Here is a 21,108-nt window from a genome sequence, read left to right on the forward strand (position 1 = left end):
CAGTTTTGTCAATATTAAACACTTCCTCGATATCCTCAGCCTATTTTCACACATTCCAATGATAAACTTTTTGCATACTCGTGGAGCTGGTTTACCAGATTTATTTCCTTGTTTACATAAAATCCTTCAAAGTCTTCATTAATACTATCGTCTTTAACAAACATTGTTGCGGGCCAAAGGTTGTGCCAGCCATTGGTCAAGGCATCTTTATCAGCAAGGCACCAGGCATTAGCAGATATGTAGATGGTATCCTTAACTGTAAATTCCTTTTGGAAGCCTTTCACTCCCAGGCCACTCTTCACAGCACCAAGCACCAAGTATACTATTCAAGGGAGAGTCTTAATATTTACCTTTCATGGACCCAAGAATGCCTTGGTTCATCAGCTGAATGAATGATGTTATGTTGGGGGGGAAAGTAAACAGCGAAAACATTGTTCTTCAGTAGTTCAGGGAGAAGTGCTGAACAATTGTCCAGGATCAACACCATTTTAAAGTTTTCTTCAAGTCCAGCTACACGACAATGTGCAAGTACCTCAGGTATAAAGTGGTTGTGAAACCAATTAGAAAACATGTCCCTGGTTACCCAGGCTCTCTTATTGACATAGCAGTGAAAAGGTAATGTCCGAATACCCCTGTAGCACCTGGGACATTTGCTCTTCCTAATTACAGCCAATTTACATTGTGTGCCAGCCACGTTGGCACAACCAAGGATAGTCAAGCTATCCTTAGCATCCTTAACATCCATTGGTGCACTCTCCTCAGCTGTTGCTAGTGTTTTCCTAGGGATGTACCGCCAGAACAGACTCCTTTCATCAGTATTGTAAATTTGTTTAGGTGAACGGTGTTCATCTGAAATTAGCACAACAAACTCATCAATATATTTTTCAGCGGCATCATGGTTTGCAGAGGCTTTATCACCACAAACCACCATGACACTTCTTGAATTTTTGCAACCAACCTGTCGTGTATTCACATGCACCTTCAAGCCTCAATTCTTCGTGGTAGATCTTGGCTTGCTGCATGATCGATGGGCCAGTCAGCATAAACCTGACGAATCCACTCCATCATAACACCGTCATGTTCATAATTTTTTGACTTATACAGAGTTTTTCTATTATTCGTTAACTTTTGTGAATCATTTTCAATATAAAATTTCAACAATTGGTCTTTCTGCTTCTTTAAATCGTATAGCATATTCCTCACTCCTCACTCAGTTGCCTCACAAACGTACCATGGCCAAGTTTCTGCAACAACTCTGCTTTCTTAGCAGTTGATAATGAATTATGCTTTCTTTTCTTTATTTCACTGTTATCCATAAGGGTATGTGATAGCCTTTTTGACATGGTGGAATAAAAGTGCTAAATAACCACAAAAATCACAAGGTAAGGTCTGAGTAACAACTAGATTTCCTGCAGTAAATGTCAGGTCAGTTTGGTGAGGGTCATGTCAGCTTGGGTCACAGACTTCTCATGCAAAATGTCAGTGAGGTTCACATTAGGGTTCGTTCAAAAAAAAGTTTGTTTTTTGGATATGCCTGGTTTTCGGCCATCACCTTCAAAGACCTGTGCCCAAACATCTCCAGGACCCTCTGTTCCAGCACCTCATTTAAAACAGTATCATTTTACAATGAATTGTCTCTCCTCTTTCTTCCAACCAAAATGCCAGTATATCATCTCACACTTTCCCGCATTGAATTTCACCTGCCATGTGTCAACCCATTCCACCCAACTGTCTTTGTTCTCTGTCTTTTACTCACAGTTCACCCTGTTCCAAGTTTTGTGTCGCCTGCAGCTTTTAAGTTTGGTCCCGATACCCCCAAGTCCGAGTCATTAACATATATTAAAAGCAGCAGTGGTCCAGTACAGAACCTCAATAAATACACTGTATACCTCCCTCCAGTCTGAGAAACAGCCATTCACCACAACTCTGTTTTCTAACCCTTAGCCAATTTGGTATACTTATTACTGCCCCTTTTATCCTATTGGCTTCAATATTGGTATGAAGCCTGATTATGTTTTATCCACACTGTTAAACACCGATATGTGGCACTTTATTAAACATCAATTGGAAGTCCTTAAACATATCAACTACAATGTCTTCATCCACTCTCTCTGTTACCTCATCAAAAAATGCAAATAAATTAGTCAAACACAATTTGCCCTTAACAAAACCCTGCTTATTCTCCTTTTAGTTTTTGCATGAACAAGTGGTTGTTAATCTTTTCCCAGATTATTGTCTCTAAGAGTTAAAGTGAGATGTTTGTAATTATCAGGTTTATACATCTCCGTTCTTCATCCGTGATGGTGTAACATTTCCATTCCACAGTCCCCTGCACCCAGCCCTGTATCTAAGGATTAGGAGGCGGTGTAACATTTCCATTCCCCAGTCCCCTGCTCCCAGCCCTGTATCTAAGGATTAGGAGGTGGTGTAACATTTCCATCCCACAGTCCCCTGCACCCAGCCCTGTATCTAAGGATTAGATGGTGGTGTAACATTTCCATTCCCCAGTCCCCTGCACCCAGCCCTGTATCTAAGGATTAGATGGTGGTGTAACATTTCCATTCCCCAGTCCCCTGCACCCAGCCCTGTATCTAAGGATTAGGAGGCGGTGTAACATTTCCATCCCACAGTCCCCTGCACCCAGCCCTGTATCTAAGGATTAGGAGGCGGTGTAACATTTCCATTCCCCAGTCCCCTGCACCCAGCCCTGTATCTAAGGATTAGGAGGCGGTGTAACGTTTCCATCCCACAGTCCCCTGCTCCCAGCCCTGTATCTAAGGAGGATTGGGAGGCAGTGGCTAACACGTCTTCAATTTTAACCCTTACTTACCTCAGCAATTTAGGATGTATCCTATCTGGATTGGCTGACTTACCCACTTTAAGTTCTGGCAACCTTTCTATTACGTCATCATTATCCATTTTCATTTCAACCAATATCCTGGTAACTTCCTCATTTACTGTAGCTTTGGCAAATCCTCTTGGTAAATACCGATGCAAAGTCCTCATTCAGTGCCTCAGCCATGCTCTCCGTCTCCACCAATAGATCTCCATTTTGCTCCCCAGTTGGCCCCACAGCTCCTTTGACAAACCCTTTTCCTGTTAACATGCAGGAAGAAAGCTCTTGGATTCCTTTTTCTGTTAGTCACCAATTTATTATCATATTGTCTCTTTACCCTTTTATTGCCTTTTTCCCTTCTCCTTTGTACTTTTATATTTAGTCTGATTCTCTCTCATATTCCTAAGCTGACATCTACCATACTTCACCTGACTCTCTAACTCCTTCATCATTCAGGAATTGGGACTTCGGTTGCTATCCCTTTTCCCTGCTTGTGGACATGCACTTAGACAAAACTGAAACCATCTCCTCGTTAAAGGCTGCCCATTTTGCCATTGCATTTCTGCCTGAAGGTCTTTGACTCCAAGTTACACGGACCAAATATCTCCTCAATTCACTGAAATTAGCCCTCCTCGAGTTAAGTATTTTTATTCTCAATTGCGGTTTATCCTCCTCCGTAATGAATCTAAACTTTACAATACTGTTTTCACTGGTTCCGAGATGCTCTCTGACTGAAGCATACTCCACTTCACTGCACAGGACTAGATCCAGCAATGCCTCTGTCCTTGTTGGGCAGGAAACACACTGATCAAGAAAATTCTCCTGAACACACTTCTCTGCCCTAACACAACCATTGCCTCATTCAATATTGGGGTAATTACAGTCTTCCATTATCACAACTAAGAGAGATGCTGGGAAATTATCACTGGACCTTGTGACTAATAAATTATTACTGGAACATCTGGCTAAGGAATTAACACTGGGATTGGTGTTTGAGGAATTATTTTTGAAAAATGGAGTTAAGGATTTATTACCGGGAGGGGGATGAGGGCATGGGTTTAGCATGTATAACTGGAGCACTGCATTGTTGCTGATATTCTGCTGTTTTTCTATTTTTTACTCTTTCATGGGATGTGGGCATTGCTGGCTAAGCCAGTATTTGTTGTCCATCCCTAACTGCCCTTGAGAAGGTGATGGCGGTCTTGAAGCATTGCAGCTCATGTTCTGTAGATGCTGTTAGGAAGAGAGTTCCAGGATTTTGATCCAGCAACAGTGAAGGAACGACGATATAGTTCCAAGCCAGGATAGTGTGTGGTTTGGAGGGGAACTGGTGGTGTTGCCAGTTTCGAGTAGGACTCTGGAATTGATTTTGAATTGATGCTTTACCCTACATAACTGACATTGTAAAATCTCTGTGTTGTCATTGGTCTTTCTACTGCTAATTTTTTAATTTCTTCAATTTAGGGAAAGTTTTACAGCTGCAATGATCCTGCCAAAATGACAGAAGAAGACTGCAAGTAAGTGTCGGTAGGGCATGATTTAGCCCCACTGTTTCAATGAATGTTGGGGACTGGGTGCTCAAGATGACACTGAGGCTATCTGGGACCTGAGAACCAAGGCTTCAGGTTAAGCGCAGAAGCTGGGTTCAAGGTTCTAGGAATAAATGATTGGCCTCTTTCTGTGCTTTATCAGCCCATTGTGCCTGTCCTGGTAGAGTTGTCAAATTAATACAACTCTCCTGTCCTTTCCTCAAAGCACCATAAATTTCCCTTTTTCAAGTATATATCTAATTTCCTTTTGATAGTTATAATTGAATCCGCTTCAACCACCCTTTCAGGCATTGCATCAGTTATATTGTTATTATTGTTATAATATTTGTAAAGAGCTAGGAACTAATTGTTATGTGGATGTACATCAGCATTCCAGATTTGCTGATACACTGCTGTCAGGTGGCGAGCAAATTTACTGATACAGTGCTGTCAGGTAGTGAGTAAAAACATATCAGTCTACCAGCCACATGGAGAGCAGCAAGCTCAAGAATCTTGAGTCTAGAAGTATGATTAATTCAAACATGTGGGAACCAAAAAACATAACATGGTGGCAGCAGATGTTAGTGAGTGAGAATCAAACAAATAAATGTTGAATTAGATTGAGAAAATCCAACCCGAATTAGTGCCAGAAAAAGAAAAAAAAATTGAGTGAATGATGTGAGAACATGAAATGTGAAAATGAAATGGCAATGAACAGCAGTGGACAGCAATAAAGAGCAGTGGACAGCAATAAAGAACAAAGGACATCAGTGAGCAGCAATGGATCACAATGAACCGCAATAAGCCGCAATGGATATCAATGGACAGCAATAAACAGCAAATGACAGTAATAAATAGCAAAGGACAGCAATGGATAGCAATGAACAGCAATAAATAGCAATGGACAGTAATAAACAGCAAAGGACAGTAATGGACAGGAATGAATAGCAATGGACAGTAATAGCTAGCAATGGACAGTAATGGATAGCAATGGACAGCAATAAACAGCAATCGATAGCAATGAACAGTCATGAGCAGCAATAATCAGCAATGGACAGCAATACTCAGTAATAGACATCAATAGACAGCAATTGCCAGCAATGGACAGCAATGGACAGCAATAAACAGCAATCAATAGCAATAAACAGCAAAGAACAGCAATGGATATAAATAAGCAGCAATGAACAGTAATAAACAGCAAGGGATAGCAATGGGCAGCAATGGACAGCAATAAACTGCAATGAATAGTAATGGACAGCAAGAAACAGCTATGGGCAGCAATGGATAGCAATAAACTGCAATGAATAGTAATGGACAGCAAGAAACAGCTATGGGCAGCAATGGATAGCAATAGACAGCAATGAACAGCAGTGGACAGCAATAAAGAGCATTGGACAGCAACGGATAGCAATAAACAGCAATTGATAGAAATGAACAGTCATGAGCAGCAATAATCAGCAATGGATAGTAATGAACTGTAATGGATATCAATGGCAGCAATAAACAGCGAGGATAGCAATGAATAGCAATGGGCAGCAATGGATAACAATGAACAGCAATAAGCAGCAATGGATAGCAATGAACAGCAATGGATAGCAATGGACAGCAATAAACAGCAATCGATAGCAATGAGCAGCCATGAGCATCAATGGACAGCAATGAGTATCACTGGACAGCAATGAGCATCAATGGACAACAATGGATAACAGTAAACACAATGGACAACAACAAACAGCAACAGACAGCAATAAACAGCAATGGGCAACAATGGACAACAATAAACGGCTGTGGACAGCCGGGGATAGCAATGGATTAACACTCAGTAGCATTGTAAAAGGCATGTGTGAAGACGAAAGGGTCAGGTACATCCTTTTGTGGGCTGGAGAGGAACAGTTAAACTTGTTTAATAGCTGGGAAATGCATAAGCATGACAGTAAAACCCCAGGCAAAATTTTTTGAAAAATTCAGCCGAAGTCAAATCATCGGATCCACCAATTTTAAAAACCTGAGGCAGTAACCAGGTGAGCCTGTTGAGAATTCTTGACAAGATTGAAAAATGCAGCTAGATAATGGAAATTCAAGGAAACGGATGAAAGGCTGATAGATCAGATCATTTGGGCCTCTGCACATCCTAAAGTACAAAAAGATTTCATTGGAAAGGACAAGCTCACAGTATAGCAGGCAGTAGGCACTGCCAGAGCCCATGAAGCCACAAGTAGACAGATGAGGACGCTAACTACCCAAACAGTTAGCCTTCAGTTAAGTCAAGAAAAAGATAGAAGGATAAATGCAGTGAAACAGCAACAAAAGAATGCATACCAGACAGAGACAAAGATATGCAGGAGCTGAGTTCACAGACGAAAGGAAATGGATCAAACTGCAGAGCTTGTGGAAAACACAATCAGTGGGAAAAGACAAGAAAAGAAGATGGTAAATGAATTAATCAGAAACAGAACAACAGGCTGAATGAGAAGGAAAAGAAACCAAAACATCCATACCTTGGAGATGATGATGAGTTTGAGAAGTTGCGAAGAGCTGCATCCTATCCTCATTGAACCATGAAATAAGGAGTTGACACTAAGGGCTCAAGGTAGCATACCCAGTAAAAAGTGCCCTCTGATCAGAAGCTGGGAAGATGTGGTACAAATTTACCTAGAGTGTTTTGCTGGGATGCTTTGAAGATTTTGAGTATCACATCACCAATAATCCAGTGATGAAACCAGATTCATCCTCACATAAAGTACCAATAGAACAAAAAGGGAAGCTTGAAAAGAGAAGTGCAGGAGATGGAAGAAAAGAAGATAGTCACCAGAGTCACGAGCCTACAGATTAGGTAAATTCCATTGTGGTGAGAGAGAAGCCAAATGGATGGCTAAGAATTTACCTGCATCCCAAAGATCTTAAGCAAGCAATAAAGAGGAACCCTGGAAGAGATCATGCCGGAACTGGCAATGGCAAAAGGTTTCAGCAAACTTGATGCCAGAAATGGCTACTAGAGTGTGAAGCTTGATAAGGAATCTTCACTTTTTATTATTGATTCATGAGCTGTGAGTGTCATTGGCAAGGCCAGCATTTATTGCCCTTGAGAAGGTGGTGGTGAGCTGCCTCCTTGAACTGCTGCAGTCCATGTGATGTAGGTACACCCACAGTGCTGTTAGGAAGGGAGTTCCAGGATTTTACTCAGCGACAGTGAAGGAACGGTGATATATTTCAAAGTCAGGATGGTGAGTGGCTTGGAGGGGATCTTCCAGGTGGCGTGTTCCCATGTTTCTGCTGCCATTGCCCTTCTAGATAGTAGTGGTCGTGGGTTTGGAAAGTGCTGTCTAAGGAGCCTTGGTGAATTGCTGCAGTGCATCTTATAGATGGTACGCACTGCTGCCACTGTGCTTCGGTGGTAGAGGGAGTGAATGTTTGTGGATGGCATGCCAAACAAGCGGGCTACTTTGTCCTGGATGGTGTCAAGCTTCTTGAGTGTTTTTGGAGCTGAATTCATCCAGGCAAATAGAGAGTATTCCATCACACCCCTGACTTGTGTCTTGCAGTTGGTGGACAAGCTTTGGAGAGGCAGGAGGTGAGTTACTTGCCGCAGGATTCCTAGCCTCTGACCTGCTCTGGTAGCCACAGTATTTGTATGGCTAGGCCAGTTCAGTTTGTGGTCAATGGTAACCTCCAGGATGTTGAAAGTGGGGCGTTCAGCAATCGTAATGCCATTGAATATCAAGGGGCAATGGTCAGATTTTCTCTTGTTGGAGATGGCCACTGCCTGGCATTTGTGTGGTGCAAATGTTCCTTGTCACTTGCGTCACGATTCACTGGGCACTGTAATATCAAGCCCCACTGTTCCACGAGCTGCAACAAATGTGAAAAATTTGACCAAACCACTAGATTGCCCCAATTCTACCTAACTGTTTAATTTAGGTTAACAGAATACGAGCACCAGGTTTGTAAACTTAATAAGTAAATAACTGTTTATTGAACAAACTGTCGTTACAGTGGCAAAAGAAAGAAATATGAACTGCTAATTGCTAACTCTATAAACTAAACTCTACCCCTTCTTAAATCCCTATACACGTACATACAAGACACATAAGACACACAAAACATGGATTTTAAGGGTTGGATAAAACATTTCAATAGCACCAATTCTGAAGTACAGGGTTCAATGGGTTGATTTTGATTGATGTCTTCCAAATTCCTTTCAGTTCTTTGTTGATGACACGAGATGGTCTTCCTGCACTTTCAGACTTCAGTTCACTGGTTGAGAGTTTGCTTTTCAATGTCTCAAACAGTGGTTTTCCCCTTTTTCCTGGTTTTCAGAGAGAGAGAGAGAGAGAGAGCAGGTTAAAGAAATATGAGGAGAAAAAGCCAGCTAGCTATTATTGTGGAATTACTGGAATCTTCAACACACAGGAGAAAGAGGTTTTAGGCCTTGTTCCTTTCAGGCTAGGAGCTATTCTCCTGCACTGCCCTCACACAAAACCATGGTCACCTGGTCAGGAGCCAATTGTTGCCAGGCAGCTCCCTTGGTCCAGGACTCCTTTCCGGCACCATCCTGTCTTTCATAGCACACTCTGTTCCAGGACTGCAACACTGTATATCTTTCATCCTGTTCCAGTGGACATGTCTTTTAAACTGCAGCTATTGTAATTTTACTCCACAGTCCAACAGAAAATAAAAAGATATGTACTTTACAACAGTCCAACAGAAATGAAAAGATATGTTCCTTATACTTGTCAGCTCAAGCCTGGATATTGTCCAGGTCTTGCTGCATTTGGACATGGACTGCTTCAGTATCTGAGGAGTCACGAATGGTGCTGAACATTATACAATCATCAGTGAACATCCCCACTTCTGACCTTATGATGGAAGGAAGGTCATTGATGAAGCAGCTGAAGATGGTTGGGCCTAGGACACTACCCTGAGGAACTCCTGCAGTGATGTCCTGGAACTAAGATGATTGACCTCCAACAACCACAACCATCTTCCTTTGTGCTAGGTATGACTCCAAGCAGCAGAGAGTTTTCCCCCTGATTCCCATTGACTCTAGTTTTGCTAGGGCTCCTTGACACTACACTCGGTCAAATGCTGCCTTAATGTCAAGGGCAGTCACTCTCACTTCACCTCGGGAGTTCAGCTCTTTGTCCATATTTGAACCAAAGCCGTAATGAGGTCAGGAGCTGAGTGGCCCTGGTGGAACCCAAACTGAGTGTCAGTGAGCAGGTTATTGCTAAGCAAGTGCTGCTTGATAACACTGTTGATGACCCCTTCCATCACTTTACTGATGATCAAGAGTAGACTAATAGGCCAGTAAATGGCCAGGTTGGATTTACCTTGGTTTTTGTGTACAGGACATACCTGGGCACTTTTTCACATTGTAGGGTAGATACCAGTGTTGTAGCTGTACTAGAGTAGCTTGGCTAGGGATATGGCAAGTTGTGGAGCACAAGTCTTCAGTACTATTGCTGGAATATTGTCAGGGCTCATAGCCTTTGCACTATTCGGTGCCTTCAGCTGTTTCTTGATATCACATGGAGCGAATCGAATTGTCTGAAGACTGGCATCTGTGATGCTGGGACCTCCGGAGGAGGCCGAGATGGATCATCCACTCAGCACTTCTGGCTGAAGATTGTTGTGAATGCTTCAGCCTTATCTTTTGCACTGATGTGCTGGGATCCCCCATCATTAATGATGGGGATATTTGTGGAGCCTCATCTTCCAGTGATTTGTTTAATTGTCCACCATCATTCATGATTGGATGTGGCAGGACTGCAGAGCTTAGATCTGATCCGTTGGTTGTGGGATCACTTAGCTCTGTCTATCACTTGCTGCTTATGCTGTACGGCACACAAGTAGTCCTGATTTGTAGCTTCACCAGGTTGACACCTCATTTTTAGGTATGCCTGGTGCTGCTCCTGGCATGCCCTCCTGCACTCTTCTTTGAACCAGGGTTGATCCCCTAGCTTGGTGGCAATGATAGAGTGGGGGACATGCCGGGCCATGAGGTTACAGATTGTGGTTGAGTACAATTCTGCTGCTGCTGATGGCCCACAGCGCCTCATGGATGCCCAGTCTTGAGTTGCTAGATCTGTTTGAAATCTCTCCCATTTAGCATGGTGGTCGTGCCTCAAAACACGATGGAGAGTTTCCTCAATGTGGAGAAATTGAGGCGACAATGTTCAACACGCTCTTTGCTCACTACGAATTCCTGCATCTAGATTTTGACCTTAACGTGAGCCAGGATGTGTTGCAGCAGAAAGTAGACAAGACATACTGATGATATGCAGATCTATGGTGTCGATGAAAAAGGATCATGAGTACCATCTGCATGAAGTCATGGAGAGAACCAGGAAAGCTGGGATCAAGCCAAATGCAAATACATTGTGAAGGTGACAGTTGCCATTTCTTCAGAAGTGGCAGCTGACTGAATCAGGCTAAATCCTGAAAAAGTCACATGATTTCTGAAGTGGAAGCTCCAAGAGACAAGGAAGAGTTGAGAAGTTTCCTTGGCTTGCTCTAGTACATGAGTTCTTTCATACCTCACATGTCAGAACACACGCCAAACCTACGAAAGCAGATGAAAGAAGATGTTGAGTACTAGTAATCAGAATCACACGAGACGAGTTTCAACAAGCTTAGAGAAGTAGTATGCAAGGAGAGAAGTCTGTCATACTACAACAGAGCGAAACCTGTCAATCTGCAACTCACTGATGCACAGGTAGAAGGAGGTCAACACTTCTGGAAGCAAACTAAATCCCTGCCTGAGCTGTTGAAAGGACAAACTATACATGCACAGGATCCAGTCACGAAAACCTGGAACCCAGCAAAAGTTGTTGTTGAAGCAGAGACTCCAAGGTCGTACATCATTGAGACAGAAACCAGTAAGCAAAGAGAAGGAACAGAATCTGTATTTGACCAACGTCTGAGCTGAAAAAGCAGAAAAGATCATCACCAACACCAGCAACATCATTAACCAGCGAGACAACATCACTAACCAGCGAGACAACATCAACAAGCGGTGAAACATCAACAAAGTCCTCTGCAAGTTGCACAATGTTAGCAACATTAAGAATGACTCCTGCAACATCAGGAGCAACACACGTAATATTGTTGATGCAGAGTACCAACTCATTATTGAGAGTGATGAAGGCCAAATCTACAAGATGGAAGCACAACATCCAAACATCTAACTGATACACAAATTATAACAGACTGGAAAGGTGTACAATTTAATTATTAAAATCAATTGTTAATGCTCTTTAGTTTGGGTAATTAAAAAAGTTAGTATTTGGAACAGTTGTACTATATAGATGCATTTTTTTTAAAGAAAGAGAAATGTTATTGTTTAGTATGTTGGTCTCATGGCCTAATCAATACTGAAGAGGTTTCCCAGTTACCGTGAGTAACTCTGGTCCGACTCAAGTAGGTTACTTCAAAACTACTTTATTTAAAGTCGATTGCTGCTTTAAATACTGCTATATACACTATGTGCTGGATGAGCTTCTAGGTAGGCACATTTCTTTTTGGCACAGATTATTCTATCTGCTCTACAGAGTCTGGAGCACATGACTACTAATGTTGCATCGGGATACTGGTCATTAGCTCATTACCATAATTAGTAACCCATTATACCACACCTACCCCCAAGTATAATATCAACTTCTTTAATAATGTTAGACTATTTCTTAAACTCTTTACATTTACACTACCACCATCTCTTCCCAAAGCATGAACTTCACAGATGAAGCCTTTGTGGTGCCTTCACAACTCTCTCTGATCTTGTTGTTGTGACTGTTGTGTTGGGGTGATGCTCTTGAACTGGTTCATTGGATGGATCAGCATTCTGCGAGTTAATTGATGTATTCTTCGGCCCTTCATCCCAAAGCGTATGGAAATCAAACATGTGTTCTCATAGGTGCTAATGAGATCTGGGCTTTCCTGTTTCTTCTGAAACTGCCTAATAGCGTTTGGATGAGATAGAAATGTGGTTGTTATGTTTGTTGAAGGTCTGTGCCTTCAGGTTTTTGATCCTGAATTCAGACTTTCCAGCATGGTATTAAGGGGGCTGGAGTCTTGACTCTATCTCTGGAGTTCTACCAGTTCTTCTGTTTTTCATGTAGGCCGGTCTCCATGTTCCTCACACTTTTATGGCCAGCTGCCAAAACGAATGCAGGTTTATTGCAGCAAAGGGACTTGTGTCTTCAGCTGCCAGCCCAGGAGCAGTTACACCAGTGAAAAACCATTAGTTAAGGGTGCAGCTCTGTAATTCAGGGTTGAAGTCCAGTCGGTTTTCTTGGTCAATCGAATGTGAGATGTCTTTTGCCTGTAAGAAATCTGACAGCTTCTTGTTGCGGACTCCGATGACAATGCGGTCAGTAACAAGTTTGTCTTTCAATTTCCCATACTCACAACAACTGGCTAACCGAGACGGGTCAGTAGAACGATTCAACAGATTCCCCTGGTCTTTGGGATCTCTGATTGAATCACACTCACTTGACGATGAGGTCTGTTTCGGACTAAAATACGCATCAAATGTTTTTACGACAATTACAAAGTCTATGGGGATCTCTTCTACCCCCTGCCTCAAGAGATTATCATTGGCGATAGACACTACTATGTTGAGGAATGAACTAACCTGGTGCTTCAGGTCTTTGGTGTCCAAACCTGCGCTGCTCAATATTTTAGAAAGTTGTTTTTCTATAACTCTCAATGTTGGTCTCTCTGTGGACCTTCGAGGTTTTTGAATGGCTATGGAACAGGCAGTGACTGCTGAACTGGTGCTTAAATCACTACTGATTCTTGGTGTGCTTCTCAGCAAGTTACGTTTTCAAATTCTTGTTACAAACAAGTCATCTTCCATTTTCTCGCTGTGGGTGTTCTGTCAATGGCACCAAATTGTTGTTAGATTGGTATCACCACTGCTGCCACCACGTTTAGTGTGTTGGTCTTGTAACCTAATCTGTACTGGGAAGGTTTCCCTCTTACCACTCTGGTCTCACTCAGGGAGGTTACTTCAAAACTACTTTAATTACACTATATACACTAGATACAGGATGAGCTACTAGGTAGGTACATCTCTTTTAGGTACGGATATTCCATCTGCTCTTCAGAGTCTCTAGCACATGAGGTGAGCGTAACTGCCCTTGACTTCAAGGCAGCATTTGACTGTGTGTGGCATCAAGATGTGCTAACAAAACTGGAGTCAGTTGGAATCAGGGGAAAAACTCTCCGCTGGTTGGAGATGGTTGTGGTCGTTGGAGGTCAATCATCTCCGTCCCAGGACATCACTGCAGTAGTTCCTCAGGGTAGTGTCCTTGGCCCAACCAGCTGCTTCATCAATGACCTTCCTTCTATCATAAGGTCATAAGTGGGGATGTTCACTGATGATTGCACAATGTTCAGCACCATTCGTGTCTCCTCAGATACTGAAGCAGTCCATGTCCAAATGCAGCAAGACCTGGACAATATCCAGGCTTGGGCTGACAAGTGGCAAGTAACGTTCATGCCACACAAGTGCCAGGCAATGACCATCTCCAACAAGAGAGAATTTAATCATCACCCCTTGACATTCAGTGGCATTACTGTCACTGAATGCCCCACTATCAACATCCTGACCAGAAACTGAAATGGACCAGCCATATAAATAGTGTAGCTACAAGAGTAGGTCAGAGGCTAGGAATCCTGCGGCGAGTAACTCACCTCCTGACTCCCCAAAGCCTGCCCACCATCTACAAGGCACAAGTCAGGAGTGTGATGGAATACTGTCCGCTTGCCTGGATGAGTGCAGCTCCAACAACATTCAAGAAGCTTGACACCATCCAGGACAAAGCAGGCCGCTTGATTGGCACCACATCCACAAACGTTCACTCCCTCCACCACCGACACACTTCAGCAGTGTGTACCATCTACAAGATGCACTGCACCAAGGCTCCTTCGACAGCACTTTCCAAACCTACGACCACTACCATCTAGAAGGACAAGGGCAGCAGATAGATGGAGCACCACCACCTACAAGCTCCCCTCCAAGTCACTCACCATCCTGACTTGGAAATATATCGCCGTTCTTTCACTGTCACTGGGTCAAAATCCTGGAACTCCCTTCCTAACAGTACTGTGGGTGTAACTACACCACAGGGACTGCAGCAGTTCAAGAAGGCAGCTCACCACTTCTTAAGGGCAATTAGGAATGGACAATAAATGCTGGCCCAGCCAGCAAAACCCACATCTCATGAATGAGTTAAAAAAAGCTACAGATGTCACTATTACATCATGATACACGTCACTAGCTCATTACCATAACTAATAACTTGTTATACTATAGTTACGTGGTTATGTTATTCATAAAGGGTTATGAACTAATTGTACATTCGGGTTGCCACATTTACTGATGTACTGTATTCAGGTGCTGAGCAACAATATATTAGTTCGCCAGCCAAATGGAATGCAGCAAGAAGTACGCTCAATGAAGCATTTTGAGTCTAAAAGTGTGATTATTTCGAACTTATGGAAATCAGAAGGTATAACAGCATCTAAAATCTGAGTAAAAAATACTCTCCTCATTTTCACTTTGCTACTTTTGACACATCTTAATCCTGACTTCTCCGGTTACTGACCATCATTACGTTTGAAATACTTTCTTCCTTTCAACTCTATCAAAATCCTTCATAATTTGGAATGCCTTGATTAAAAATCCCATTAACTTTCCCTGCTTGAAGTAAAACTATCTCAGCTTCTCTGGCCTTTCCTTTACCCCGGGAATCATGCTAAAACTTTCCCATGTGCTTTCTACTGTCTTGACATCCTTCCTAAAGTAAGACAGAATTGAGAACAATACGAGAGCCAGGATTGAACCATGCTTTCCTAAAGGTTCAGCATAACTTCCTTGTTTTTACGTCAATTATAAAGCTTTTTTAACACACTTCTCAATTTGTCCTACCCCATTGAAATATCTGTGTAAAACTACATTTATTCTCTCACCCCTCTCTCCCTTCTCTCTTCTCTCTCTCCCTTCTCGCTCTCTCTCCCTCCTCCCCTCTCTGTCTCTCCCTTCTCGCTCTCTCTCCCACCTCCTCCCTCTCTCTCTCCCTCCTCCCTCTCTCCCTTCTCACTCTCTCCCTCCTCCTCCCTCTCTCTCTCTCTCCCTCCTCCCTCTCTCTCCCTCCTCCTCCCCTCCCTCCTCCCCTCCCTCCTCCCCTCCTCTCTCCCTCTCCTCCCCCTCTCTCCCTCTTCACCCTCATCTCCCTCCTCCTCCCCCTCTCTCCCTCCTCCCTCTCTTCCCCTCCTCCCCCTCCTCTGCCTCTCTCCCTTTCCATTTCATCACCCTTCTTTCCCAACTCTCTCTTACCTCTCTCTACTCCTATTCTCTCTTGCTCGCACTCTATAACTCCTGCTCTCTCCTTCCCCTCTTCTCCCCTCCTCTCTCTCAGGGGACAGTTTATTGTCTATGGTGAACCGGGCCAGCTTACAGTCCACCAGCGCATGTGGATTAACAGCGACTTCAATTTTGACAATGTCTTGTTGGCAATGATGGCTCTCTTTACTGTTTCCACCTTCGAGGGGTGGCCCCAGTGAGTACCAAGGGCGGGGCTCAATGAGTACAGAGAGAGAGGGGGGTGCTCCAGTGAGTACAGAGAGAAAGAGAGGGACCAGAGCAAAAACAGAGAGAGGGCCTCCAATGAGTTACAGAGGGAGAGGGGGGCCCTAGTGAGTAGAGAGAGGTGCCCCGGAAAGCAGAGAGAGAGAGATCCCAGTGAGTACACAGAGAGAGATGGAGACCCAGTGAGTAGAGAGAGAAAGAGACCCGGTGACTACACAGAGAGGGGACTGACCAGTACGTGCAGAGAAAGGGGCAAATGGAGTGCAGCTGAGGTAACTGAGTGAAGACTTTGAGTTTGGTGAAAGGGGGAATTCGGTGAAGTGGGGGAAGGAGTTGTTTGTTTCCTCTTTCTATCATTCTCACCCCATAGAAATTGGTTTTTGCTCTGGCACAGGGAAAGGAGCTGGCTGTTTGGTGAGTATCTGGTAAGAGGGTAAGTTCTATTCTATCCCCAAGGTTTAAAATAGTGCACAAACTTGTGGTAAAGTTAATAAAATATATAAAAAAGAAACATAAATAAGTGATTAATATAATTAAGTAATTATTTAAAATACATTAAGGATGGCAGGCAAGAGGGACGGGATCCAGTGAGTACAGAGAACCTAATGTTGCGTACAGAGAGAGAGGGATCCCAGTGAGTACAGAGAGAGAAAGAGAGAGACCCAGTGAGCGCAGAGAGACAGAGGGACCCAGTAAAACAGAGAGACCCAGTGAATGCAGAGAGATAGAGACCCAGCGAGTCCGGAGAGAGGCGCCCCAGTGAGTCTGGAGAGAGGTGCCCCACTGAGTCCAGAGAGAGGCGCCCCAGTGAGTCCGGAGAGAGGCGCCCCAGTGAGTCCAGAGAGAGGCACCCCAGTGAGTCCAGAGAGAGGCGCCCCAGTGAGTACAGAGAGAGGGGCCCCAATGAGTACATAGAGAGGCACCCCAGTGAGTCCAGAGAGAGGCGCCCCAGTGAGTACAGAGAGAGGGGCCCCAGTGAGTACATAGAGAGGGGCCCCGTGAGTACAGAGAGAGGCGCCCCAATGAGTACATAGAGAGGGGCCCCAGTGAGTACATAGAGAGGGGCCCCAGTGAGTACAGAGAGAGGGGCCCCGTGAGTACAGAGAGAGGCGCCCCAATGAGTACAGAGAGAGGCGCCCCAATGAGTACATAGAGAGGGGCCCCAGTGAGTACATAGAGAGGGGCCCCAGTGAGTACAGAGAGAGGGGCCCCAGTGAGTACATAGAGAGGGGCCCCGTGAGTACAGAGAGAGGCGCCCCAGTAAGTCCAGAGAGAGGAGCCCCAGTGAGTCCAGAGGGAGGAGCCCCAGTGAGTCCAGAGGGAGGAGCCCCAGTGAGTCTGGAGAGAGGCACCCCAGTGAGCCCGCAGAGAGACACCCCTGTGAGTCCAGAGAGTGGCACGCCAGTGAGTTCAGAGAGATGCGCTCCAGTGAATGCAGAGAGAGCAGCCCCAGTGAGTACAGAGAGAGCGGCCCTAGTGAGTACCAAGAGAGAGCCCCCAGTGAGTACAAAGAGAGAGACAGTGATGGGCACCAGTGAGCACAGTGAGAGCGAGCGATGGGCCCCAGTGAGTACTGAGAGAGGGGCCCTGGTGAGCACAGAGAGATTGAAAGGCTCCAGTGAACACAGAGAGAGGGGCCCCAGTGAGCACAGAGATAGAGGCCCCAGTAAATGCAGAGAGAGAGGGGCTTCAGTACATACAGAGAGAGGAGCTCCATTGAGTGCGGAGACAGGGCAAACAGTAAGTACAGATTAGATGCACAACTGACTACAGAGAGAAAGAGAGCGATCCCAGTGTGTATTGAGAGAGAGAGACCCCAGTGAGTACAGAGAGAGGGGCCCCAGTGAGCACAGAGAGAGAGGTCCCAGTAAGTATAGAGAGAGAGGGCTTCAGTATGCACAGAGAGAGGAGCTCCATTGAGTGCGGAGACAGGCCAAGCAGTAAGTACAGGTTAAAGGCTCCACTAACTACAGAGAGAGAAAGAGCAATCCCAATGTCTATTGAGAGAGAGAATCCAGTGAGTACAGAGACAGAGAGACCCCAGTGAGTACAGAAAGAGGGCACCAGTGAGTACAGAGATAGGGGCTCCAGTGAGTACAGATAGAGGGAGAGGGGCCCCAGTGAGCACAGAGAGAGAGAGAGAGAGAGAGACACCCCGGTGAGTACAGAGAGGGCCCCACTGAGTAGAGAGAGAGAGGGAGACACTAGTGAGTAGAGAGAGAGGGGCCCCAGTGAGTACAAAGAGATTGAAAGGCTCCAGTGAGCACAGAGAGAGAGGGGACCCAGTGAGTACAGTGAGAGGGGCCCCAGTGAATACAGAGAGAGGGAGGGGCCCCAGTGAGTACAGAGAGAGGAGCCCCAGTGAGTACAGAGAGAGGAGCCCCAATGAGTACAGAGGGGCCCCAGTGAGTACAGAGAGAGGAGCCCCTGTGAGTACAGAGAGAGGAGCCCCAGTGAGTACAGAGAGAGGGGCCCCAGTGAATACAGAGAGAGGGGCCCCAGTGAGCACAGAGATAGAGGCCCCAGTAAATACAGAGAGAGAGGGGCTTCAGTACGTACAGAGAGAGGAGCTCCATTGAGTGCGGAGACAGGGCAAACAGTAAGTACAGATTAGAAGCTCCACTGACTACAGAGAGAAAGAGTGCGATCCCAATGTGTATTGAGAGAGAGACCCCACTGAGCACAGAGAGAGGGGACCCAGTGAGCACAGAGAGAGAAGTCCCAGTATGTACAGAGAGAGGAGCTCCATTGAGTGCGGAGACAGGCCAAGCAGTAAGTACAGGTTAAAGGCTCCACTGACTACAGAGAGAGAGAGAGCAATCCCAATATGTATTGAGAGAGAGACACCAGTGAGTACAGAGAGAGGCGCCCCAGTGAGTACAGAGACAGAGAGACCCCAGTTAGTACAGAAAGTGGGCTCCAGTGAGTACAGATAGAGGGAGAGGGGCCACAGTGAGCCCAGAGAGAGAGAGACACCTCGGTGAGTACAAAGAGAGGGCCCCACTGACTAGAAAGAGAGAGGGAGACACAAGTGAGTAGAGAGAGAGGGGCCCCAGTGAGTACGGAGAGATAGGGGGGCCCCAGTGAGCACAGAAGGAGAGAGGGGGGGCCCCAGTGGGCACAGAGAAAGGGGCCCCACTGAGTAGAGAGAGAGGGGCCCCAGTGAGTACAGAGAGAGGAGCCCCAGTGAGTACAGAGAGAGAGGGGCCCCAGTGAGTACAGAGAGAGGCGCCCCAGTGAGTACAGAGACAGAGAGACCCCAGTTAGTACAGAAAGTGGGCACCAGTGAGTACAGAGATAGGGGCTCCAGTGAGTACAGATAGAGGGAGAGGGGCCACAGTGAGCCCAGAGAGAGAGAGACACCTCGGTGAGTACAAAGAGAGGGCCCCACTGACTAGAAAGAGAGAGGGAGACACTAGTGAGTAGAGAGAGAGGAGCCCCAGTGAGTACAGAGAGAGCGGAGCCCCAGTGAGTACAGAGAGAGGAGCCCCAGTGAGTACAGAGAGAGGAGCCCCAGTGAGTACAGAGAGAGAGGGGCCCCAGTGGGCACAGAGAGAGGAGCCCCAGTGAGTACAGAGAGAGGAGCCCCAGTGAGTACAGAGAGAGGAGCCCCAGTGAGTACAAAGAGAGGGGCCTTGGTGAGTACAGAGAGAGGAGCCCCAGTGAGTACAGAGAGAGGAGCCCCAGTGAGTACAGAGAGAGGAGCCCCAGTGAGTACAGAGAGAGGAGCCCCAGTGAGTACAGAGAGAGGAGCCCCAGTGAGTACAGAGACAGGAGCTCTGGTAAGGACAGAGACAGTGGCCCCAGTAAGTACCGAGACAGGGGCTGCAGTGATTGCAGAGAGCATGACTCCAGTAAGTACAGAGAGAAGCACCCTACTGAGTACAGAGAGAGACAGAAAGAGATAGAGAGCGATCGCAGTGAGTGCAGGTAGAGAGACCCTAGTGAGTACAGAGAGAGGGGCCCCAGTGAATACAGAGAGGGGCCCCAGTGTGTACAGAGAGAGAGAGAGGGGCCCCAGTGAGTACAGAGAGAGGGGCCCCAGTGAGTACAGAGAGAGGGGCCCCAGTGAGTACAGAGAGAGGGGCCCCAGTGAGTACAGAGAGAGGGGCCCCAGTGAGTACAGAGAGAGGGGCCCCAGTGAGTACAGAGAGAGGGGCCCCAGTGAGTACAGAGAGAGGGGCCCCAGTGAGTACAGAGAGAGGAGCCCCAATGAGTACAGAGAGAGGGGCCCCAGTGAATACAGAGAGAGAGGGGGGCCTGGTAAGTACAGTGAGAGGGCCCCCAGTGAATACAATGAGAGGTACCCCAGTGAATACAGAGAGATTGAGGGGCCACAGTGAATACAGAGAGAGGGGCCGAGGTAAGTACACAGAGAGGCTCCAGCGAGTATAGAGATATGGGCCTCAATGAACAGAGAGTGTGAGGTGCCGCAGTGAGTACAGAGAGAGAGAGAGCGCTGGGTCCCAGTGAGCACATAGCAAGGGGCCCTAGAGAATACAGAGAGAGGTACCCCAGTGAGTACAGAGAGATTGAGGGGGCCGGGAGAATACAGAGAGAGGTACCCCAGTGAATACAGAGAGAGGGGCCCAAGTGAGAATAGAGAGTGGGGCCCCAGTGAGTACAGAGAGAGGGGCCCCAGTGAGTACAGAGATTGAGGGGCCCCAGTGAGTACAGAGAGTGGGGCCCCAGTGAGTACAGAGAGAGAGGCGCCGCAGTGAGTACAGAGAGATTGAGGGGCCCCAGTGAGTACAGAGAGAGGGGCCCCAGTGAGTACAGAGAGATTGAGGGGCCCCAGTGAGTACAGACAGAGGGGCCCCAGTGAGTACAGAGAGAGGGGCCCCAATGAGTACAGAGAGAGGGGCCCTGGTGAGTACAGAGACAGGGGCCCCAATGAGTACAGAGGGGCCCCAGTGAGTACAAAGAAAGAGGCCACAGTGAGTACAGAGAGAGAGGCCCCAGTGAATACAGAGAGGGGGGCCCAACTGAGTATAGAGAGTGGGGCCCCAGTGAGTACAGAGAGAGGAGCCCCAGTGAGTACAGAGAGGCGCCGCAGTGAGTACAGAGAGATTGAGGGACTCCAGTGAGCACAGAGCAAGGGTCCCAGTGAGTTCAGGGAGTGACTGGCCCCAGTGAGCTCAGAGCGAGAG

The 21,108-nt window shown here is 46.1% G+C and overlaps 1 protein-coding gene across 1 annotated transcript in view; it reads left to right on the forward strand.

Moving 5' to 3' along the window:
- The window catches only part of LOC144683184 (voltage-dependent L-type calcium channel subunit alpha-1S-like), a 258,879-nt gene that overhangs the window by 128,437 nt on the left and 109,334 nt on the right, over window positions 1–21,108 (forward strand). Inside the window, exons 19-20 of the mRNA XM_078546145.1 lie at window positions 4,301–4,353; window positions 15,789–15,929. Of these exons, the coding sequence (XP_078402271.1) occupies window positions 4,301–4,353; window positions 15,789–15,929 (194 nt within the window). The remainder of the gene's footprint in view (window positions 1–4,300; window positions 4,354–15,788; window positions 15,930–21,108) is intronic.

This window comes from Cetorhinus maximus, chromosome 8 (genome assembly GCF_964194155.1).
Source record: "Cetorhinus maximus chromosome 8, sCetMax3.hap1.1, whole genome shotgun sequence".
Taxonomy (NCBI): Eukaryota; Metazoa; Chordata; class Chondrichthyes; order Lamniformes; family Cetorhinidae; genus Cetorhinus; species Cetorhinus maximus.